At 43.7% G+C, this 18914-nt stretch overlaps 1 protein-coding gene across 5 annotated transcripts in view; it reads left to right on the forward strand.

The window, feature by feature from the left end:
- PLD1 (phospholipase D1) overlaps positions 1 to 7940 on the forward strand; it is a 301656-nt gene extending 293716 nt beyond the window's left edge. For all 5 annotated transcript variants that reach the window (XM_023515750.1, XM_003794294.3, XM_012807919.2 and 2 more), the window contains 2 exons: positions 3679 to 3796; positions 5346 to 7940. In XM_023515750.1, coding sequence (XP_023371518.1) covers positions 3679 to 3796; positions 5346 to 5570 — 343 coding nt within the window. In that variant the 3' untranslated portion in view covers positions 5571 to 7940. The remainder of the gene's footprint in view (positions 1 to 3678; positions 3797 to 5345) is intronic.
- The last annotated feature ends 10974 nt before the right edge of the window (positions 7941 to 18914 follow it).

Here is an 18914-nt window from a genome sequence, read left to right on the forward strand (position 1 = left end):
TGAGGTTAGACTTATGACCTAAGATGTGATCAATTTTGGAATATGTTCCATGGACAGATGAGAAAAATGTGTATTCAGTTTTGTTAGGATGAAATGTTCTGTAGATGTCAGTTAGGTCCAAAAGTTGAATAGTTAAATTTGAATCTAACATTTCTTTGCTGAGCTTCTTATTGGAGGATATATCCAACACTGCCAAAGGAGTGTTAAAATCTCCAACTATGATGGAGCTGGGAGAGATCGAGTTGCTCATGTCTGTTAGAGTATCTCTTATAAATTGAGGTGCATTCTGGCTGGGTGCATAGATATTGATAGTTGAGATATCATCATATTGAGTGTTACCCTTAACAAATATAAAATGGCCATCTTTAGCCTTGCTTACTTTTGTTGGTTTATCTTTTAAAGTAAGATGCGATTCTTGAATACAGCAGATATCCAGTCTGAATTTCTGTATCCAATCAGCCAATGTGTGCTGCTGTAGAGGACAATTTAAGCCATTCATGTTGATAGAAATTACTGATAAGTCTGGTAAAATTTAGGGCATTGAGTTGCTCGAAAGTCCAGTAGAAATTTTAAATCTTTTCACCACTGTGGAAGTTGAAATTTGATCAAAAGATTCTGAGTGAGTTTATTTATGTGGTGGAGGATTGCACTGGTCATTATGGAGGATAGGTTTAAGAAATTCCTGGTGAGCTGGTTTAGTTATGGCAAATTTCTTCAACATGTGAATGTTGTTAAAGTATTTAATTTCTCCATCATAGATGAAACTCTGTTTAGCTGGATACAGGATCCTAGGTTGAAAGTTATTTTGTTTTAGGAGATTAAAAGTCAATGCCCATCCTCTTCTAGCCTGAAAGGTTTTGGCAGAGAGATCTTCAGTCATTCTAATATTCTTCCCCTCGTAGGTTATGGTTTTCTTACATCTAACTGCTTTCAGGATTTTTCTTTTCATATTAACTTTAGTGAAGTTAATTATTATGTGCCTGGGGGATGTCTTGTATGGGTTAAGTCGTGCTGGGGTTCTGAAACTATCTGCTATCTGAATTTCAGAATCTCTTGGCATGTATGGAAAGTTCTCTTTCATAATTTCATGAAGACAAGCCTCTGTGTTTTTCAAGCAACTTCGTTGCCTTCAGGGATTCCTATAAGGCAAATATTAGTTTTCTTTGAATTATCCCAGAGCTATCTGAGACAAAGATCCATTTTTTATCTCCATTCCTTTTCATCTTTGAGCTCTTGGGCTCATTCAAAAGCTTTGTCTTCATTGTCAGAGATTCTTTCTTCTGCCTGTTCCATTCTGTTACTGAGGGATTCTACCGTATTTTTTCAGATCTTTGAGGGCTGCAAACTCTTGCCTCAATGTTTCAAAATCTTTGGTTAATTTATCTTTGAAATCGTTGAATGCTTGAGACATCTTTTGAATAATTTGAATAATTTCTTGAAATTCTAGTTCCCTCCTTTCCTCCAATCTGTTAATCTTATTGGCTATCCAGATTCTGAACTCGATTTCTGTCATCCTACCCATCTGTTTGTGGATGGGATCTTCAATTGCTCTGCCCCATACTTCCTTGGGGGACTTGATCTACTCTGGGGGTTATCCAAATTTTTCAGCTGATTCCACCCTGTGGTGAATTTGCACTGTTTAGAGACTGTCCCAAAACTGTTTAGCCTATGGCTGCCACTGCTGGCTTCCTCTGGTTCACAGGAGAGATAGAGCGGGTCTGTCCAGAAAAGCCTCAGGGAGTGTGAGCCATATCATTCTAACTGCTGCGTCTGTTTTGCTCTTCACCTCTGGGTAATGCCACTCCTGTGTATTTCCCTCTCAACTGACTGTCCTCTTGCAGTTCTTGGGCTGCTGGGCCTGGGGTGCCAAGAACTTGTGGGTTGCAGGTGCCGGGGTGGTGGCTGAGCGGCAGCAGCTGTGCAGGGGACGTGCAGCTCAAACAGTCCTTGGAGTGCCCTGCTCAGGTGCCCGGAGGTGGCACAAAGCTGTGGGAGTAACGCCGGGGACCCACAGGGGAGCCCCGCTCAGGTGCCCAGAGGGCGATGGCCAAGCTGCGGCAGCCTTGTGGGATGCACAGGTTGAACAGTCCTTGACGTGCCTGGCTCAGTTGCCTGGGGGTGGCCACCTAGTGGCGGCAGCCTCACAGAGGACGCACGGGTCAAACAGTCCTGGGGGGGGGTCCCCCTAGGGTGCCAGGGGGCACCAGCCACGGGGGGGATGCGTGGGTCAAACAGTCTTCAGGGCACCCTGCTCAGATGACTGGGGGTTGGTGGCCAAGCAGTGTCAGCCGCAGAGGTCAAACAGTCCTCAGTGCGCCCTGTTCAGGTGCCCATGGGTGGTGGCCGAGCGGCAGCAGCTGCGCAAGTGATGCACAGGTCAAACAGTCCTGTGTGCACCCTGCTCAGGTGCCCTGGACGGCAGCTGAGCTGCAGCAGCTGTGTGGGGAATGCATGAGTCAAACAGTCCTTGGTGCGCCCCACTCAGGTGCGCCAGGGGTGGCGGCCAAGCGGCAGCAGCTGGCGGGGGATGTGTGGGTCCTACAATCATCAGCATGCCCCCCTGGGGTCCCCAGGGGTGGTAGCCAAGTGGCAGCTGGGCGGGGAACATGCAGCTCAAGCAGTTCTCTGGCTGCAGGCCGGGCCAGGGTGCTTGGTCCCGCGGGGTGGCCGGGGGGAGGGGACACTGTTCTTGGGGCCTCCTCTCACTGTCTCTGCAGGCAAGTGGGGAAGGGTGGTCTGGGAATTCAAAATGGCAGTTAGTTCAATTTTTCTGCCCGGCTAGAGGGTATTTGGAGTCGCAGCAGGGTCCCTCTAGGAGAGTAGACCCGTCTTTCTGTAGCTCTCACATGTGGGGTGAGACAATAAGTTCTCAGTTCAACCCTCACCTGTAGGAAACTCACAGGAGCCGACAAAGAGAAAAAACACAACTATCTTGGGGAGGGGATAGATACCCTTCCTTCGGGATGTATTATGTAGTCGTAGATTGTTTTCTAGGAGTCACAACTTGCTTCAGCAGAGTTGTCCTGCAGATATCACTCTTCTCTCTCAGCTGGGTTCCTAGTCTTCAACTTTGTTGGGTATTTTCTGGACTTTATCCTTCCCTCTGGACAGGAGCTTCTGTCAGAGGCTGGTACCTGTTGGCCATCTTTGCCCATACTACTTTTCTAAAATTAATTCAAACTTCAAAAAGACACAAAGTTTGAAACCTCAACACAGCTGCAAAGGGGAGTATGTCTAGAGACTTGAGATTACCAAGAGGGGAGTAAAGTTTTGGAGTTTTACTACGCACTCATTGTATTACAGAAAACAGGTTTATGGCTTCTGTCTCTAGGCAACCTGGAGGCAATGCCGTTTTATGAGAAGCTATCCACACCCTCTAGGCTGTGTCTCTGCAGGAAGGCTTTTAACCGTTTCCTTGCAGGCTTAACAGCCACATAGCCAGAGTCACTGCAGATGGGTTTTTAGGCCCAAACCTTCAGGCCCTGTTCTATGTTGACCAAGGCTACCGGGTCTTCAACAGAGTTGCATTCCACAGAAGTCTGTCCGCCTGCTTCTAGAGTTTAAAGTGAGCACACAGTATGTGGGCTTTTATCCCACACTATGTGTATGTGAATATATATATAGCCTACAACAAAATTTTACCTTGGCCACTCAATCAGGAGGACACTTGTGTTTCAGGGTTGTCCTTGGCTATCTCGATGACCCAAGTGAGGACATCCAGGATCCAGTGAGTGACAAATTCTTCAAGGAGGTGTGGGTTTCAACAGCAGCTCGAAATGCTACAATTTATGATAAGGTGAGGCTCACATATTCTCCCCCTTTTTTCATTGAATTTCACCATGAAAAGCCAAGAAATTATTATTTCTGCATAGTAATGGTATAGAGTATTCTTAGTGAATATCAAAAGTCAACATATTTTCAGGTTGTAGTTAAACACCTGTTTGTGGATGCTGAGAAACAAAGTCTAAGCCCATCATGGACTTTGGTGTAAGAGAGGCTTTATTGGCACACTGGCCCTAACTGAGGAGAAATCCCTTGAAAGCACCCTCAGTGTGTACCCACCTGGCCTTTGGACATGTCTAATGACAGAGAAGAGAAGACTAATGGGATCAAAAAATGAATTGGAGCTGGGTCCAATCCAACTTGTCCAGTTGCCAGTGTTGTAACCTGTGCACAGTGACTCAACTTTCTGAGTCTCCCTTTCCTTGCCTATAAAGTGGAAGGGATCTATCTAGGGTGGTTATGAGGCTGAAAAATGGCCTATTGAATGTATTTAGCACATAGAGTGAACAGCAGCCATTCTCATGATGAAGCTTGTTAATAATGAGACATGTCCTTTGTTGGCTAGCTCTAATTTTAGAAAGATGTTTTAAAATGCTTGATGCATAGCAAAAGCATGTCCTGTGAAGTCTGTCCATGGGTAATGATGAAGAATGTACAAGAGTTAAGAGTTGTCTAACAGTTGAGCAGGTTACCTCAAGAAGTAGCAAGTTCCCCATCATGGAAAACATTCAAGCTGCGATCCGTTGACCACCTATGAGAAATTGGCAAGACTGTGTTTTTCTTCATGACTTCCAGAGTCTCTCCCAGTGGAAAGACATCATTGTTAAAGCATAATGCTGTCCACATGGCCTTATTTCTTAATGAAGACTTGAGGCTATGGGTAAAATAGGTCTTTTGCATAGAGTCTTTAAAATGTGATTTTGCAAACACAGTGCATAATCAGATGGTTTAGGTCCTGGTTTGGGGGGAAACATCTATAAAAGACATTTTGGGGATAGTAGGATAAATCTGAATATGGACATTATGGAATTAAGTTTTCTCAATGTGAAAATGGTGATTATATAGACACATATTCTTATTCTTAAGAAATAAATGTGAAAGTATTCAGGTATGATGTGTTATGTGTCTAAAACTCATTTTCAATTAGAAAATTGTTATATATTAATAATTGATAACTCTAAGTACAGATACAGATAGGATCATTTTCCTAAAAATGGAAAATATGTGAAATTTTCTTCTTAGACCCAAACTTCAAATTCAGAGGTGATCATTACTTCTCAAACTAGTTTTACTGTGGGGTAACATCAGTGTATCCTGCTGTTAATGACTTGTGTACAGCAGATATTAGGATCTAGCTGTGATTTTGTAATGGAAGCACATCTACCTATTTGTAGCATATAAGATAACCAATTCTTAAATTAGGTCTGTGCTGTAACATAAAACTAACAATATATGTTTCATAAAACACAAGCCTTGTTTGTTGGAATAATTGTTTTCCATAAAGGACTTTTGGAAGCTTTTTTCAAATTTATCACTCAATTTTCTATTTACATTCTTATCAGGTGTTCCGGTGCCTTCCAAGTGATGAAGTACACACTTTAATTCAGCTAAGAGAGTTTAGAAATAAGCCCAGATTATCTGAGGAAGATCCCATTAGAGCCGAGGAGGAATTGAAAAAGATCCGTGGGTTCTTGGTACAATTTCCCTTCTATTTCTTGTCTGAAGAAAACTTGCTTCCTTCTGTTGGAACCAAAGAAGCCATAGTGCCTGTGGAGGTTTGGACTTAGGAGTTATGCTCATTTGCATAACAGATGTCCACCCTGAAGATCACACTACAGACAGTGACTTTGGGGGTGACACAGCTGAAGCCAGGCCTGATGCAGACTCAGGGGCCACCCAAAGCCCTGTGGAGTGACTGGGAGGGGCTGCAGCCCCAATGGGGACACTGGACATCACCCAGGCTTTGTAAATACTTTACAAATCATCTTGTAGTCCATATAGGCATTGTTCAAGACACTGCTTATTACAGGAGTTGTTGTGATTCTTCAAGGTTGCATGGAATTCCCCTGCATCTGATCATATAGTGTGTTCACCCAGCTAAAGACTTGGTTATCATTCCTTTTCAGTCACTGTTCTGAAAAGGAACAATGTACCAGCCTGCATGAGGTACTTCTGATAAGGTTGACACTACATCTTGACACCACAAAGCAACAGGAAGGAATTAAATCTCAAAATTGAGGCAGAGATTTATTTCACTTGGCTCCCAAAGGGACTGAGAAGATGTGCCTTGTGATTAGACCCAGTGATCAAATGTGAAAGCAGGTGTAGGATGTTTGAATACACAGCAACCAGATAAAACTCAGAACATTCAACCTCAGACACCTCCAAGGTGTCAGTGGAGATCTCATCCAGATAAGAAGAGAAGATTCTGGAATAGTCCTGTACAATTTACTGTCATCTTGAGCTTCTGGATTGACTGAAACTCTAGTTTCTACATTTCAAAATCAAACCAGTGAATATAATTTGTCTTTCAAGAGAATTGGGAGCTTCATAACTCCTACTGAATTAATTAGTATGAGTCTAACCTTATTTGACATTCAGCCTCCTGCTACTTTATCTTCTTTAAGAAAAATTAATTGGTTGTAAAATGTGCTACACTTTGCTTGTGTTATGAAATATACATTAACATTCCACCCAAAGACCCAAAGAAGCTAGGATACTTACTAAGTCACGTTGTTCTAGTCTATGAATTGTTCTGAAAACACATTTCTCTTTTGCTATTAGTGTACCCTTTGATAGACCAAAATTCTAATATAGAATAGAAGTACACTCACAGCCTGAAGAGCTAATGGGGTTTCCAAAATGCCTATGCTTGTAAAATATAGTGCAGGTGCAATAATTAGACATGTCTATGGATCACCTGGGCAGACTCTCATATGGATTGTTCTCCAAAGAAGTAAGCACCCAATTCCTGCTTTCATGGAGCTAATACTCCAGTCAGAATGGCCAACAAGAGCACAGAGTCTCTTCTCAGAGATATGGGTTAGTAGAACAGAGAAACGGTGTCACATTTAGGAGAGGATCTCAAATCCAGGGAACATTTCACAAATTTGGTGGGATTTGGGAACCAGCAATGGAAATGAATATTTTGGCTTATGTGGCTAAAGATGGTAAAATAACTTCATTCTGCAGCAACTGTAAATAAGACATTTGATACTTATAAAAAGAAGTTTAGATTGGCCTATAAAGTATTGAGTGTATGTGAAATACCAAAGGATACCTTATTTTTTATTTAAAAAATACTTTTTAAACTTCAGAACAGTCAACAAACTGGCACTGGAACATGCAAGATGTTCCCATGAAGCCATGAAGAATAAAAGCCTGAAAGGATGCTTTCTCTTAATATGTCATTTAATCCAGTGCCTCCTCATTTTACAGATGAGGAAACCAAGGCTCAGACTGGGTGAAGGGCTCCACTGCTTTTAGTACAGATGGTAGAACTGGGACTGGCAAACTAACTGCAGTCTGCTGTTGGCCTCTCTCCTGTAGGTGGGATATTGCTAAGCCATTTTGAGTCCTGGGATATTATGTATTTATGTATTTGTCTGTCTCCCCTTACTAGAATATAAGTGTCAGAGGGCAGAGACTTTACTGTATTTTGTTAATCATGTATCCCCAGAGTCTGGAATAGTGCCGGGCACATAGGAGATATCAATAAGTGTTTGTGAAATGAATGAACAAGGTGGAGGAGAGAGCTAACAAAATGAAAAGCTTGTCTCAGACAAGAAATCTTACTTCTGGTTTCTATGGCAGGTTTGTTTTCTGTTGTACTTTCTAAAAGCCAATATGCTCATCTGCAAAGAGGCAATGAGATTTACTTGAAGGGATGTTCTCGAAAAGTCAGTGCACTAACTGCCTCTTTTGTAGCAGCAGTTAACATAGTACAGCATTCTGCAAAAAGTGCATGGAATGTGGGCACTGTGACTTGGCATCTGTCATTCTCTGATGGCATTACTGCCTCCTACAAGTTCAAATAACTTACCTTTGACATTGCAATGTTGAGAAAAATTTTCAAATGTAAATATTTCAAAGCCTTGAAAACCTATAATGAATCTTCAACATTTCAAATTGACTGTAATCCTTTGAAATGTCTATAAAATCTATACCTGACACCCTGCTAATGCCTGTAATAATTTTTGTTTTCAGGAAGGAAAAATTCTATTATTATAAGAAATAAGAAATGAAAGACAGGACGTGGTTATGGTCTTTCAAAGCTAGTCAGACTGGCTTGGCTTAGTTGTTAGAGAGCTCCCTCAGCACAGCCAGCCTGGCACAGACATATGTTCTGAATTATGAGTCTGGCCTGTGACTCCCAATACAGTGGGTGTTTCTAGTTCTCAGTGCAATGCTTCACAAAGAGGCATATAGGGCTGCTCCTCAGATAACTGTGTGGCATACTGTAAAACAAAATACTGACTTTCAAAGCACCTTTAAAAGAAAATTTCATCTGTAGGTACTTTAAATATGGACAGTTAACTTCTTATGTAAGAGCTGTGGAAATTAAAATATATTAAGAATTAATAGTCTTCCCAATGAAAAAAAGTTGAGAAGTCATTTTGCAAATCTGAGACTAGGCAAAATAGATTTTATGTATACATAGTGAAAACCTGCACTTATTTCTGCACCTCTTCATTCTTTGTTCCTTCTACTTCTATCCCCCCCCCCCCCAAAATCACCTTCTTGTTATGTAAGAACTATTTTAGATGACAAGAAAAAGCGCCCTGGAAAAATCAAAATTAGACTTTGTGCTAGTCTGCCCAGGCTGCCATAACAGGTGCTACAGACTGGTGGCTTAAACACCAGGTGTTTGCTTTCTCTCAGTTTTGGAGGCAAGAAGTCTGGGATCAGCGAACTGGAGTGGTTGGTTTCTGGTGAGAGCCTCTTCCTGGCTTCACTGTGTGCCCACATCCTGTGTGAACACAGGAAACAGAGAACAAGCTTCTTTGTGTCACTTCTTACAAGGACACTGACCCCATCACGGGTGCCCCACCTTTGTGACCTTATATAACCCTAATTACATCTCAAAGGACCTGTCTGCAAACACTATCATGTTGGGGGCATGGGCTTCAGTATGAATTTGGGGGCTCAAACATTCAGTGTATAACAAACTGCTACAACAAACCTTCATTTAACCCATAATTGTTGTCAGTGTCTGACAAAATAATTATTTCTTTCACAGACATCATTTTTCTCTCTCACATGATCTGATGTGGCACTTGAGCATTTTCAAATGCCTGTCACCCTCTATATAAGGGGGCGAAGAGAACTGTCATGTCTCCTGCTCTTTCTGCTCTGTCTTATATAAAATGAGCAAATGCTTTTCTAAGTATGCTTAGGAGTATATTTTCATTTCCTTAGAAGATTTTCTGAGGTCAATTATTACTGGCAGTTTGGAGATCTGAAATGAGCTTACCCACAGCTAGGCCTTGAGAAAAAAAAATTTTTTTTTTGAGACAAAGTCTCACTATGTCACCCTCAGTGGAGTGCCGTGGCATCACAGCTCACAGCAACCTCAAACTCTTGGGCATAAGCAATTCTCTTGCCTCAGCCTCCCAAGTGGCTGGGACTACAGGCACCTGCCACAATGCCTGGCTATTTTTTGGTTGCAGTTGTCATTGTTTGGCAGGCCTGGCTGTGTTGAAACCTGCCAGCTCCGGTGTATGTAGCTGGCACTGTAGCCACTGAGATACAGGCACCAAGCTAGAGAAATTCTTGAATATAGAAATTCATTAGAAAAGAAATTCATCAGTTTCTCTCAATGAGATGCAGTAGAGGAATCAACAGATTTGCATTATTTTTAACAGTGGCAAGAATATGACCCCTGATGTACTTCACGTGGAAGATATTCCTGGCTTTTACTTGAGATTGGAAGGATTCATTAAAAGAATCCAAAATTTTATGGCTTCATTTTACAAGTTATTTTATATCATTTATGAGTTTTAACTTAAAAATAAGTTTTAAAAAATCAATGGATAAATGAAAATTTGTCTCACTGATGATTTTAAACTTTTATGTTTTAAAGTCAGATCAGATGGTATCCAACCAAAACATGGGCTCGATTACTCTTCCCTATTTCCAAGCAACTATAATTCTTCACTTTATTCTAGATAGATGTATTTAAGTAAATGCCATCCAAGCTCTGCATAACTCCAGGGAATACAACATCATGCCTTAATTCCACTTAGCTTGCTCGATAAAATGGACTCCATCAAAAGTTCTGATATTCTCCATTTAAAAATTTCACATCTGTGTATTGCAGTTGGAGCACACACTCAGGCAAACATTGGGTAATGAGCATTCACTGAGAATACCTAGATATTCTGGGGAGCACTGGGGCACCTCGCTTCCCCTTTAGTATAGGATTTGGCAAATTAAGGCTGGGTTTCCTGTTTTTGTAAATAAAATCTCGTTGGAACACAGCCATACCCATTCACTGATATGCCTTCATGATTGTGTTATCCATGTACCCTAAAATATTTACTATCTTTAAGAAAATCCTGTTTCTAGAGAAAGCAGAGAATAACATACCTTGACAAAACATATATGGGAAGTTTTAATTTCTTCCATCAACAGTGTTTTCAAGTCTCCTTACTCCAAGGCCCAACATTTTCCAACATAGCTAAGTTCTTTCAGGAATGAAAATCACATGGTTTTTGGTTCTGGAAAGAGAAGAAGTAGTCAGCTTAAGTAGGCTTCTCCCAGGCAAGCGCTCACAGACAAGCGTGATTGGAAACGTGTGTAACTAAAGTGTTACATAAATGAAGCTGCCTATGCCTACGTGTTTGTATTCAGAATAATTGTGAAATCAAGAAACTCAGTTTCCCCAGATTTTTCTTCTATGAAGCATCGGAAATGGTAAATAGGTCCTTTCTTAGCTTCACAATCAATGCTGGTCCTTTCAAGTCTTTTTCTTTAAATGTAAATATTCATTAATTGAGCAATTAAAAGTGTAAAGTCAGCAGTGCCCCTCAGTTTGGAAATCTGAGGACTCATTCTGTATGTAGGGTTTAGAGTCAGTGTGCAGCGTGTGGGATGATGCAGCTGCACGCCTCTGAGGCCTCCCCGCGCACTGGTGTCACAGCGTTCCCTCCCTGCCAGGCCTCTCTCATCTGTGAGGTTCAACCGTGTAGAGTGATGAGAATTCCTTACAAAAGACCAGTTAGGCCCTCAATAATCACATAGCTAGCAGGGTCTAGGTTGGGTACCGGGAACAGCCGCCCCAGGCAGCCCAGGATCTCTGCATCAGCGGTACTCCTATTTTAGTAAATGGAGAGTGCAAAACCATTTCCATTCTCAAAAAAGAAAATGCCTCTAATAAGAGGAAATTGGACAGAATCATGGGAATTTCCCCATGGTGGGGAGAACAGCAAAGACTGGAGTGTGATAAGTGCTGTTGTGTCAGGACATTAGACTCGGAACCAGGATGCACCAATAGTGGTAATGGACAATGCCAGGCGCCTTGCTGCCCACAGCCTTTTCTGAGCACTTCCTGTTTCATCCAGTGAATAGTTCTACAGCTGGTGCTCAGCAGCTCAGGGACCCAAACAAACTCCACTGCCCTCTGGACATGGTCATGGCCCTGAGACTATCCCGCCCCCCCTTTATAACCACCCAGAAGGCTTTCATACAGCCCCTGGACCATGAGGTGTTAGTGTGGAATCAATCACAGGTGCTAGTGGAAGGTGTGGGCCTCACCATCACTGAGCCCTCCTAACAGCTCAGCCAGTTACCAGCTGGAGGAACCCTGGAGCAGACAAACCTCTCTGAGGTCTTCAGACTCACAGTCACAGGCTGTGGAGATGCTGAAGTGAAAGCACTGTGCCTGGTGCATGCCAGGGACTTCCTATCAGACCAGTGCTGGCTGCAGTGGCCTTTAATCCACTCTCTATGAGTTGGGACACCTGGCAAGGCAGGGAGGACACACACTTGCCCATGCTACACCCAGGTCTGGATGTCTCTGCAATTCTGGGGGTGATCACGTGATAAGGGAGAAGGAAGGAGAGCAGAAAGAGGTGTCTCAGGGCTGAGAAGACTAGGTGTGTCTATCTACATCATTTTTATGCTTCCATGATCTGTTTCCTATTCCAGAGAGTACACCAAACAAAAGTTGTGCATGAACTGATGCCCCATAGACCAAAGAGAGATTTCTGAAATTCCTGTCCACTTTTATTTGGAAATGGGAGTTTCTATTATTGTAAATTTTGGTATCTGGAGCGCAGTTTACAAGTGTGAGGCCTACAGGCTGCATTGAGCCCATACGCAGGTTTATATGGACTGTTCAGTGTTGTTTAACATTGTGAATTAGTTACCAAATATAAAAATAGGGAAAATACCGTGCAAATTTTGGTTTTATGACTTTTATGAAAAATGAGATGTGCGGGAGCAATGGGTCAAATGGCATCAATTCCTATTAGAAATGAGTGGCCCTCCCCTTTAGATGAACATTTGCTGTCCAGGTCACCACTGGCCCCACTATTCCATACTGTTGAATGATGACTGGGTTTCTGACTTGCTCTGACCAGTAGAACGTGGCAGCTGTGATGTTGTGTAACTTTCAAACCTGGGCCTCAAGAGGACTCCAGCCTCCACCCATAACATCTTACATTTGCAGGGCCATGAAAGGTCACATGCAGAGAGGGGACTAGACGAAAGCCAGCACAACTGAGAGACATGGCCTTGAGGCTGTACTAGGTCATCCAGACCCAGCCAAGCTGCCAGAGAAACTCACAGAAGAGCCACTCAGCTGAGCCCAGCCAAACTTGCTGACCCACAGAATTACGAGCAAATAAAATTACCCTTGGCTCAAGCCACTAAGTTTCAGAATAGCTTGTGACATACTAACAGATCATCAAGGGTCAAGCTTCTGCAGGGTACTACTGTGTGTTCCTTTTTCACACTGTAACTATTCTGTGACTGACTGACTTCTGGCCTCTAGATTCTCCACCTAAACTGACCTAGGTATGTATTTTACACTTTTTATTAATAGATAACACAGAAAGTGCATATGTTATGAATATGCAGGTTGATGAATTTTCACAGACTTAATGAATGCATGTAAGCAGCATCCAAATCAAGAAGCATAGCTGACAACAACCTGTGGGGAGTGAGGCATACCCACCAATAACCCATGGGGAGTGAGGCATACCCAACAACAACCCGTGGGGTATGAGGTGAACTCACCAGCAAACTGTTAGGGTTAGGGTTGGGCTTAGTGTTGTGGCGTACCCCCAACAACCCATGGGGAGTATGGTGTACCTACTAGCAATCTGTTAGTGTTAGGGTTATAGTTAGGGTTAGGGTTTAGGATTAGGGCTATGGGTTAAGGTTGCAGACATACCCCCAACAACCCATGGAGAGTGGGCATAGAAACTATCCACCTGTGGGGAGTGAGGCATACCCACCAGCAACCCATAGGTAGTGTGGCATACCACCCTACAACCTGTGGGGAGTGTGGTGTACCCCCCAAAGAATCAGTGGAGTGTGAGGTGTACCCACCAACAACCTGTAAGGAAGGCTTAGGGTTAGTGTTAGGGTTTAGTTTGGGCTTTAGGGTTTAGGGTTTTGGTTAGGGTTAGGGTTATGGGTTAAAGTTATGGCTGTACTCCCAAACAACTCATGGGGAGTGAAGAGTATGAATCAACAACCTGTGGAGAGTTTGGCATACCCACCCGCAACCCATAGAGAGTGAGGCATACCCTTCTACAACCAATGGAGATTGAGGCGTATCCACCAACAATTTGTGCTGATTGAGGCATGCCCCCCAAGAACCTGTGGGAGTATGACCTACCTGACAACAACCTGTGGGGAGTGAGATGTACCCACCAACAACATGTGTGGAGTGAGGTGCACCTGACAACCCGTGGTCTGTGAGGCATACCCAGCAGCAACCTGTTTGGCTTAGGCTTAGGATTTGAGGTTAGGGTTAGGGTTAGGGTTCAGGTTGTGGGTTAAGGTGTGGGGCATACCCACTGACAACCTGTGGGGAGTGAGGCATACCAACCAAAAGCCTGTGGGTAGTGAGGTATACCCCAATACTGCCAATGGGAGTGAAATGTATCCTCTAACAACCAGTGGGTTGTGAGGTGTACCCATCAACAAAGCTTGGGGTGTCAGGCATATGCCCCAGGAACCTGTAGGGAATGGGGCATACCAGACAACAACCCATGGGGAGTGAGTCATTTCCCCCAACAACCTGTTCTGTTTTATGGTTAGGGTTAGGGTTGGGGTTTAAAGTTTATGGTTAGGGTTACAGTTAGGGTTATGGGATCAGGTTAGAGTTAGGGTTATGGGTTAGGTTTAGGGATGTGCCCCACAACAACCTGTGGAGAGTGTGACATACCCCCAAATAACCCATAGGGAGTTAAGCATACCCCCTAACAACCCGTAGTGAGTGAGGCATACCTTCCAATGACCCCTGGGAGTGAGGCATATCCACCAACATCTTGTGGGGATTGAAGTGTACCCTCCAATAACACGTGGAGAGTGAGAGGTCTTCCCCCAACAACCCTTTGGGAGTGAGGCATACCCCCAACAGCCTGTGGGGTGTGAGGTGTACCCACCAGCAACCTCTTAGTGTTAGGGTTATAGTTAGGGTTAGGGTTAGCTTTTAGGGTTTATGGTTTAGGGTCAGGGTTAGGTTTAGGGATAGGGGTTTGGGTTCAGGTCGAGTTAGGGTTAGTGCTATGGGTTAGTGTTGGGGACATACCTCCCTAACAACCAATCAGAGTGAGGCATACACCCCAACAACTCATGAGGTTTAAGGCATAAGAACCAAAAACCTGTTAGGGTGAGGGTTATGGTTAGACATTAGGATTTAGGGTTAGGGGTTAGTGTTAGGGTTAGTTGCTAGGGGTGAGGGTTGTGGATAGGGATAGAATTAGGGTTAGGGGTTAGGGGTTAGTATTTAGGGTTTAGGGTTTGGGGTTGGGGTTCAGATTAGGGTTAGGGTTAGGTGTTAAGGTTAGGTTAGTGTTAGGGGCGTAAACCCCATCAAACTGTGGTGAGTGAGGTGCACTCATCAACAACCTGAGGGGTGTGAGGCATACCCATGAACAAGGCATGGGTAGTGAGGCATACATCCAACAACCCATGCAGAGTGAGGTGTAGCCCCCACCAACTCATGGGTAGTGATGGGCACCCACCAACAACTTGTTAAGTTTAGGGTTAGGGTGAGCATTAGGGTTAGGGTTAGGGACTGGGTTTAGGGTGAGGGTTAGGGTTAGTGTTATGTGTTAAGGTTAGGGTTAGAGATTAAGGTTATGGTTTGGTTTAGGGTTAGGTGTTATGGTTAGCTTTAGTTTTAGGTGTATACCCCCCAAGAACCCATGGGAGTGAGCCATACCTGACAACATCCCATGGATAGTGAGGCATAACCTCCAATAACCCATGGCTAGTGTGGCGTATCCACTATCAACCTGTGGTGAGTTAGCCGTACCCACCAACAACCTATGGGGAGTGAAGCATTCCCCCGTGGGGAATGAGGCATAGCCACCAACAATCCGTGGGGGAGTGATGCATACCATCGAACAACCCATGAGGATTGAGGCATACTCAACAGCATCCCATGTGGAGTGTGGCTTACTCTCCAACAACCTGTGGGAAGTGAGGCATCCCCACCAACAACCTGTTAGGGTTGAGGTTAGGGTTAAGATTTAGAGTTAGAGTTAGGGTTAGGTTTAGGAGTCAGGGTTAAGGTTAGGGTTAGTATTAAGTTTAGGAGTTAGGGTTAGGGCCTTATACCCAAGTACCCTTAGGGAGTTTGGCATACACACAACAACCTGTAGGGAGTGAGGCGTCCCACCAACATCCCATGCAGAATGAGGTGTACCCAATAACAACCTGTGGGGTGTGTGGTATAACAACCAACAACCTGTAGGGTTAGGTTTAGGGATTAGGGTTAGGGGGTAGGGTTAGTGGCATACCCCCAACAATCCATGGGGTTTGAGGCATACCCACCAACAACCTGTTACTGTTAGGGTTAAGGTTTAGGGTTTAGAGTTTAGGGTTAGGTTTAGGGATTGGAGTTTGGGTCAAGGTTAGGACTTAGGGGTTAGGGTATGTGGCATACCCCCTAACAACCTATGGGGAATGAGACATACACCCCAGTAACCCGTAGGGTGTAAGGCGCAACAATGAACAACTTGTTAATGTTAGGGTTAGTGTAAGAGATTAGGGTTAGGGTTAAGGGTGTACCTGCAACAACCTGAGTGCTGTGAGGTGTACCCACCAACAACCTGTTAGTATTAGGGTTAAGGTGTAGGGTTCAAGGTTTGAGTTAGGGTTAGTTAGTGTTAGTGATATGGGTTAGAGTTAGGTTTAGGGGTTGGGGTGAGGGTTAAGGTTTGGGATAGGGTTAGGACAAGGATTATGGGTTGGGTTAGGGTTTAGTGTTTGGGGTTTTGTTTAGGCTTAGGGTTAGGGTTAGAGGTTAGAGTTATTGTTATGGGTTAGAGTTAGGAGCATACCCCTGATCAACCTGTGGTGAGTGAGGCGTACCCACCAACAGCTCATGGGGAGTTAGCTGTACCCCTCAGAAACGTGGGGTGTGATGTGTACCCATGAACAACCTGTTAGGCTTAGTGTTAGGGTTTAAGTTTTAGTGTTAGGGTTAGTGTTAGTGTTTTTAGGGTTTAGGGTTAGGGTTAGGGTTATGCTTAGGGGTTAGGTTTGTTTCATATCCCCAAAAACACATGCAGAGTGAGACGTATCCACCAACCACAATTGGGGAATGAGATGCACCCAATAACAACTCAATATGTGTGGAATGATGTGCACCCAACAATAACTCATGTGGTAGTGAGGGGTACCCCTCATGAAACTGCAGTTTTGGAGGCATAACCACCAACAACCTGTTAGGCTTAGAGTTTGGGGAGGTGTTAGGGTTGTATGTAGGGTTTAGGTTTTAGAGTTAGAGTTAGGGTAAATATTAGGGTTAGAGTTATGGTTAGGGATTTGGGTTAGTGTTAGTGTTGTGGATTGTGGTTAGGTGCATACCCACCAACAACCCATGGGGAATGAGGCATATCTTCTTAGAACCCCCTGGGGATTGTGGCATATCCCCCAACAACCAGTGGATAGTGAGGCATACCCACCAACAACCCGTGGGGAGTGAGTTGTACCCCCTAAAAACCTGTGGGGAGTGAGGCGTACTGGAAAACAGCCTGTGGTATAACCCCCCAACAACCTGTGGGTAGTGAGGTGTACCAGAAAACAACCCATGGGAAGTAAAGGTGTACCCACCAAAACTCGTGGTGAGTGGGCATACTCCCCACAACTAGTGACAATTTTGGGTTAGGGTTATGGTTAGATGTTAGGGATAGTGTTACGGTTAGGGTGAGGGTTATGGTTATGGGTAAAAGTTTGGGGTGTACTCCCAAACAACCCGTGGGGTATGGTATAGGAACAAACAACCTGGGTGGAATGAGGCATACCCACCAACAACCCGTGTGGAGTGAGGAGTACAAACCAACAACCTGTGGATAGTTAGGCATACCCATCAACAATCTGTGGGGAGTGAGGCATACCCCTCTACAACTAGTTGGGAGTGAAGTGTAGCCACCAACAACCTGTGGGGATTGAGGCAAACCCACCAACAACCCATGCTAATTGAGGTGTGCCCCTCAAGAACCACTTAGGATTGAGGATCATCCAACAACAACCTCTGGAATGTGAGGCATACTGAGCAACACCCAGTTAGGCTTAAGGTTAGGTTTTAGGATTTAGGGTTAGGGTTAGGATTTGGGGTTAGGATTAGGGTTTAGTGTTTAGTGTTAGTGTTATGGTTAGGGGTTACAGTTAGTGTTTGGGCTAGGGTTAGGATTAGCATTAGGGTTATGGTTTAGGGTTAGGGTTAGAGTTAGGGTTACAGGTTATGTTTAGGGTTCTACCCCCCAACAACCCATGGAGAGTGTGGCGTATCCCTTAAAAACCCATAGGGAGTATGATGTAACCCCTAAAAACTGTTTGGGAGTTAGGCCTATCCCCCAACAAACCCTGGGATTGAGGCATATCCACCAACATCTTGTTGGGATTGAGGCATACCCCCAAGCAACCCTGGTGTATTGAGGCTTAACCACCAACAAACCATGATGATTAAAACTTTCCCTCTAATAACCTGTGGGATGTGAGGACAGGAGGACCAGTTACTCCAGTAGTGTTTTTAAAGATAAGTGTGCCTTCTTCTTCAGGTCTAAATGGGCCTCTGTTGTCATATCGACTGGGCATCCATACTGACTCATTAACATAAATAGGTACTGTTGGCTCTAGCCAACTGACCCTCTCAATGAAGGAGAATTGGGGACATAACTCCAATAATGAAAATCCTGTGCTGAAGAAGGAGCAATCATAAGAGCTAATATAGCCATAAATAAATTTACAGGTGTTACCTTGCAGTATTTTTTAATTAAAATCAACATGGCTTGCCTTCCTATTTTCTGTAACTGTTTCACCATCCTGGAGTTCTGCTGGATGGTGTTTTTCTCTTTCTCTTGGTTTTCAAAGTTAGATTTTGAAGTCTTGTTACTGTGTTGTCCATCTCCTCAGACTGGAGTCTGATCTTCTTTCATGGTCTCCCCATTCAGATCAGGTTGATCAGGTTGTCTTAATTTCAAATTTTTATCTGGAACCCAAAGGTTATGCTTTCCTGTAGAGATACAGCCTCTACCCCAATGTATAACACTTGTTGGGCCCTGGAGTTCTGCTGGATGGTATTTTTCTCTTTCTCCTCCTGGTTTTCAAGGTTAGATTTTGAAGTCTTGTTACTGTGTTGTCCATCTCCTCAGACTGGAGTCTGCTCTTTCATGGTCTCCCTGTTCAGATCAAGTTGATCAGGTTGTCTTAATTTCAAATTTTTATCTAGAACCCAAAGGCTATGCTTTCCTGTAGAGATACAGCCTCTACCCCAATGTATAACACTTGCTGGGGTCCAATAATTGTTTAAAGGGTCTTCATAATAAACTGGCTGATTTAATGGTGGTGTTGTCACCATAACCCAATGTTTTTTTTTTAATTGAATGGTAACTATGTACATCAATGCACTTCTGGGGTACAGTGTGGAGTTTTCACATGCAATC

This window comes from Otolemur garnettii, unplaced genomic scaffold (assembly GCF_000181295.1).
Source record: "Otolemur garnettii isolate 467f Iridium unplaced genomic scaffold, OtoGar3 scaffold00078, whole genome shotgun sequence".
Lineage (NCBI taxonomy): Eukaryota > Metazoa > Chordata > Mammalia > Primates > Galagidae > Otolemur > Otolemur garnettii.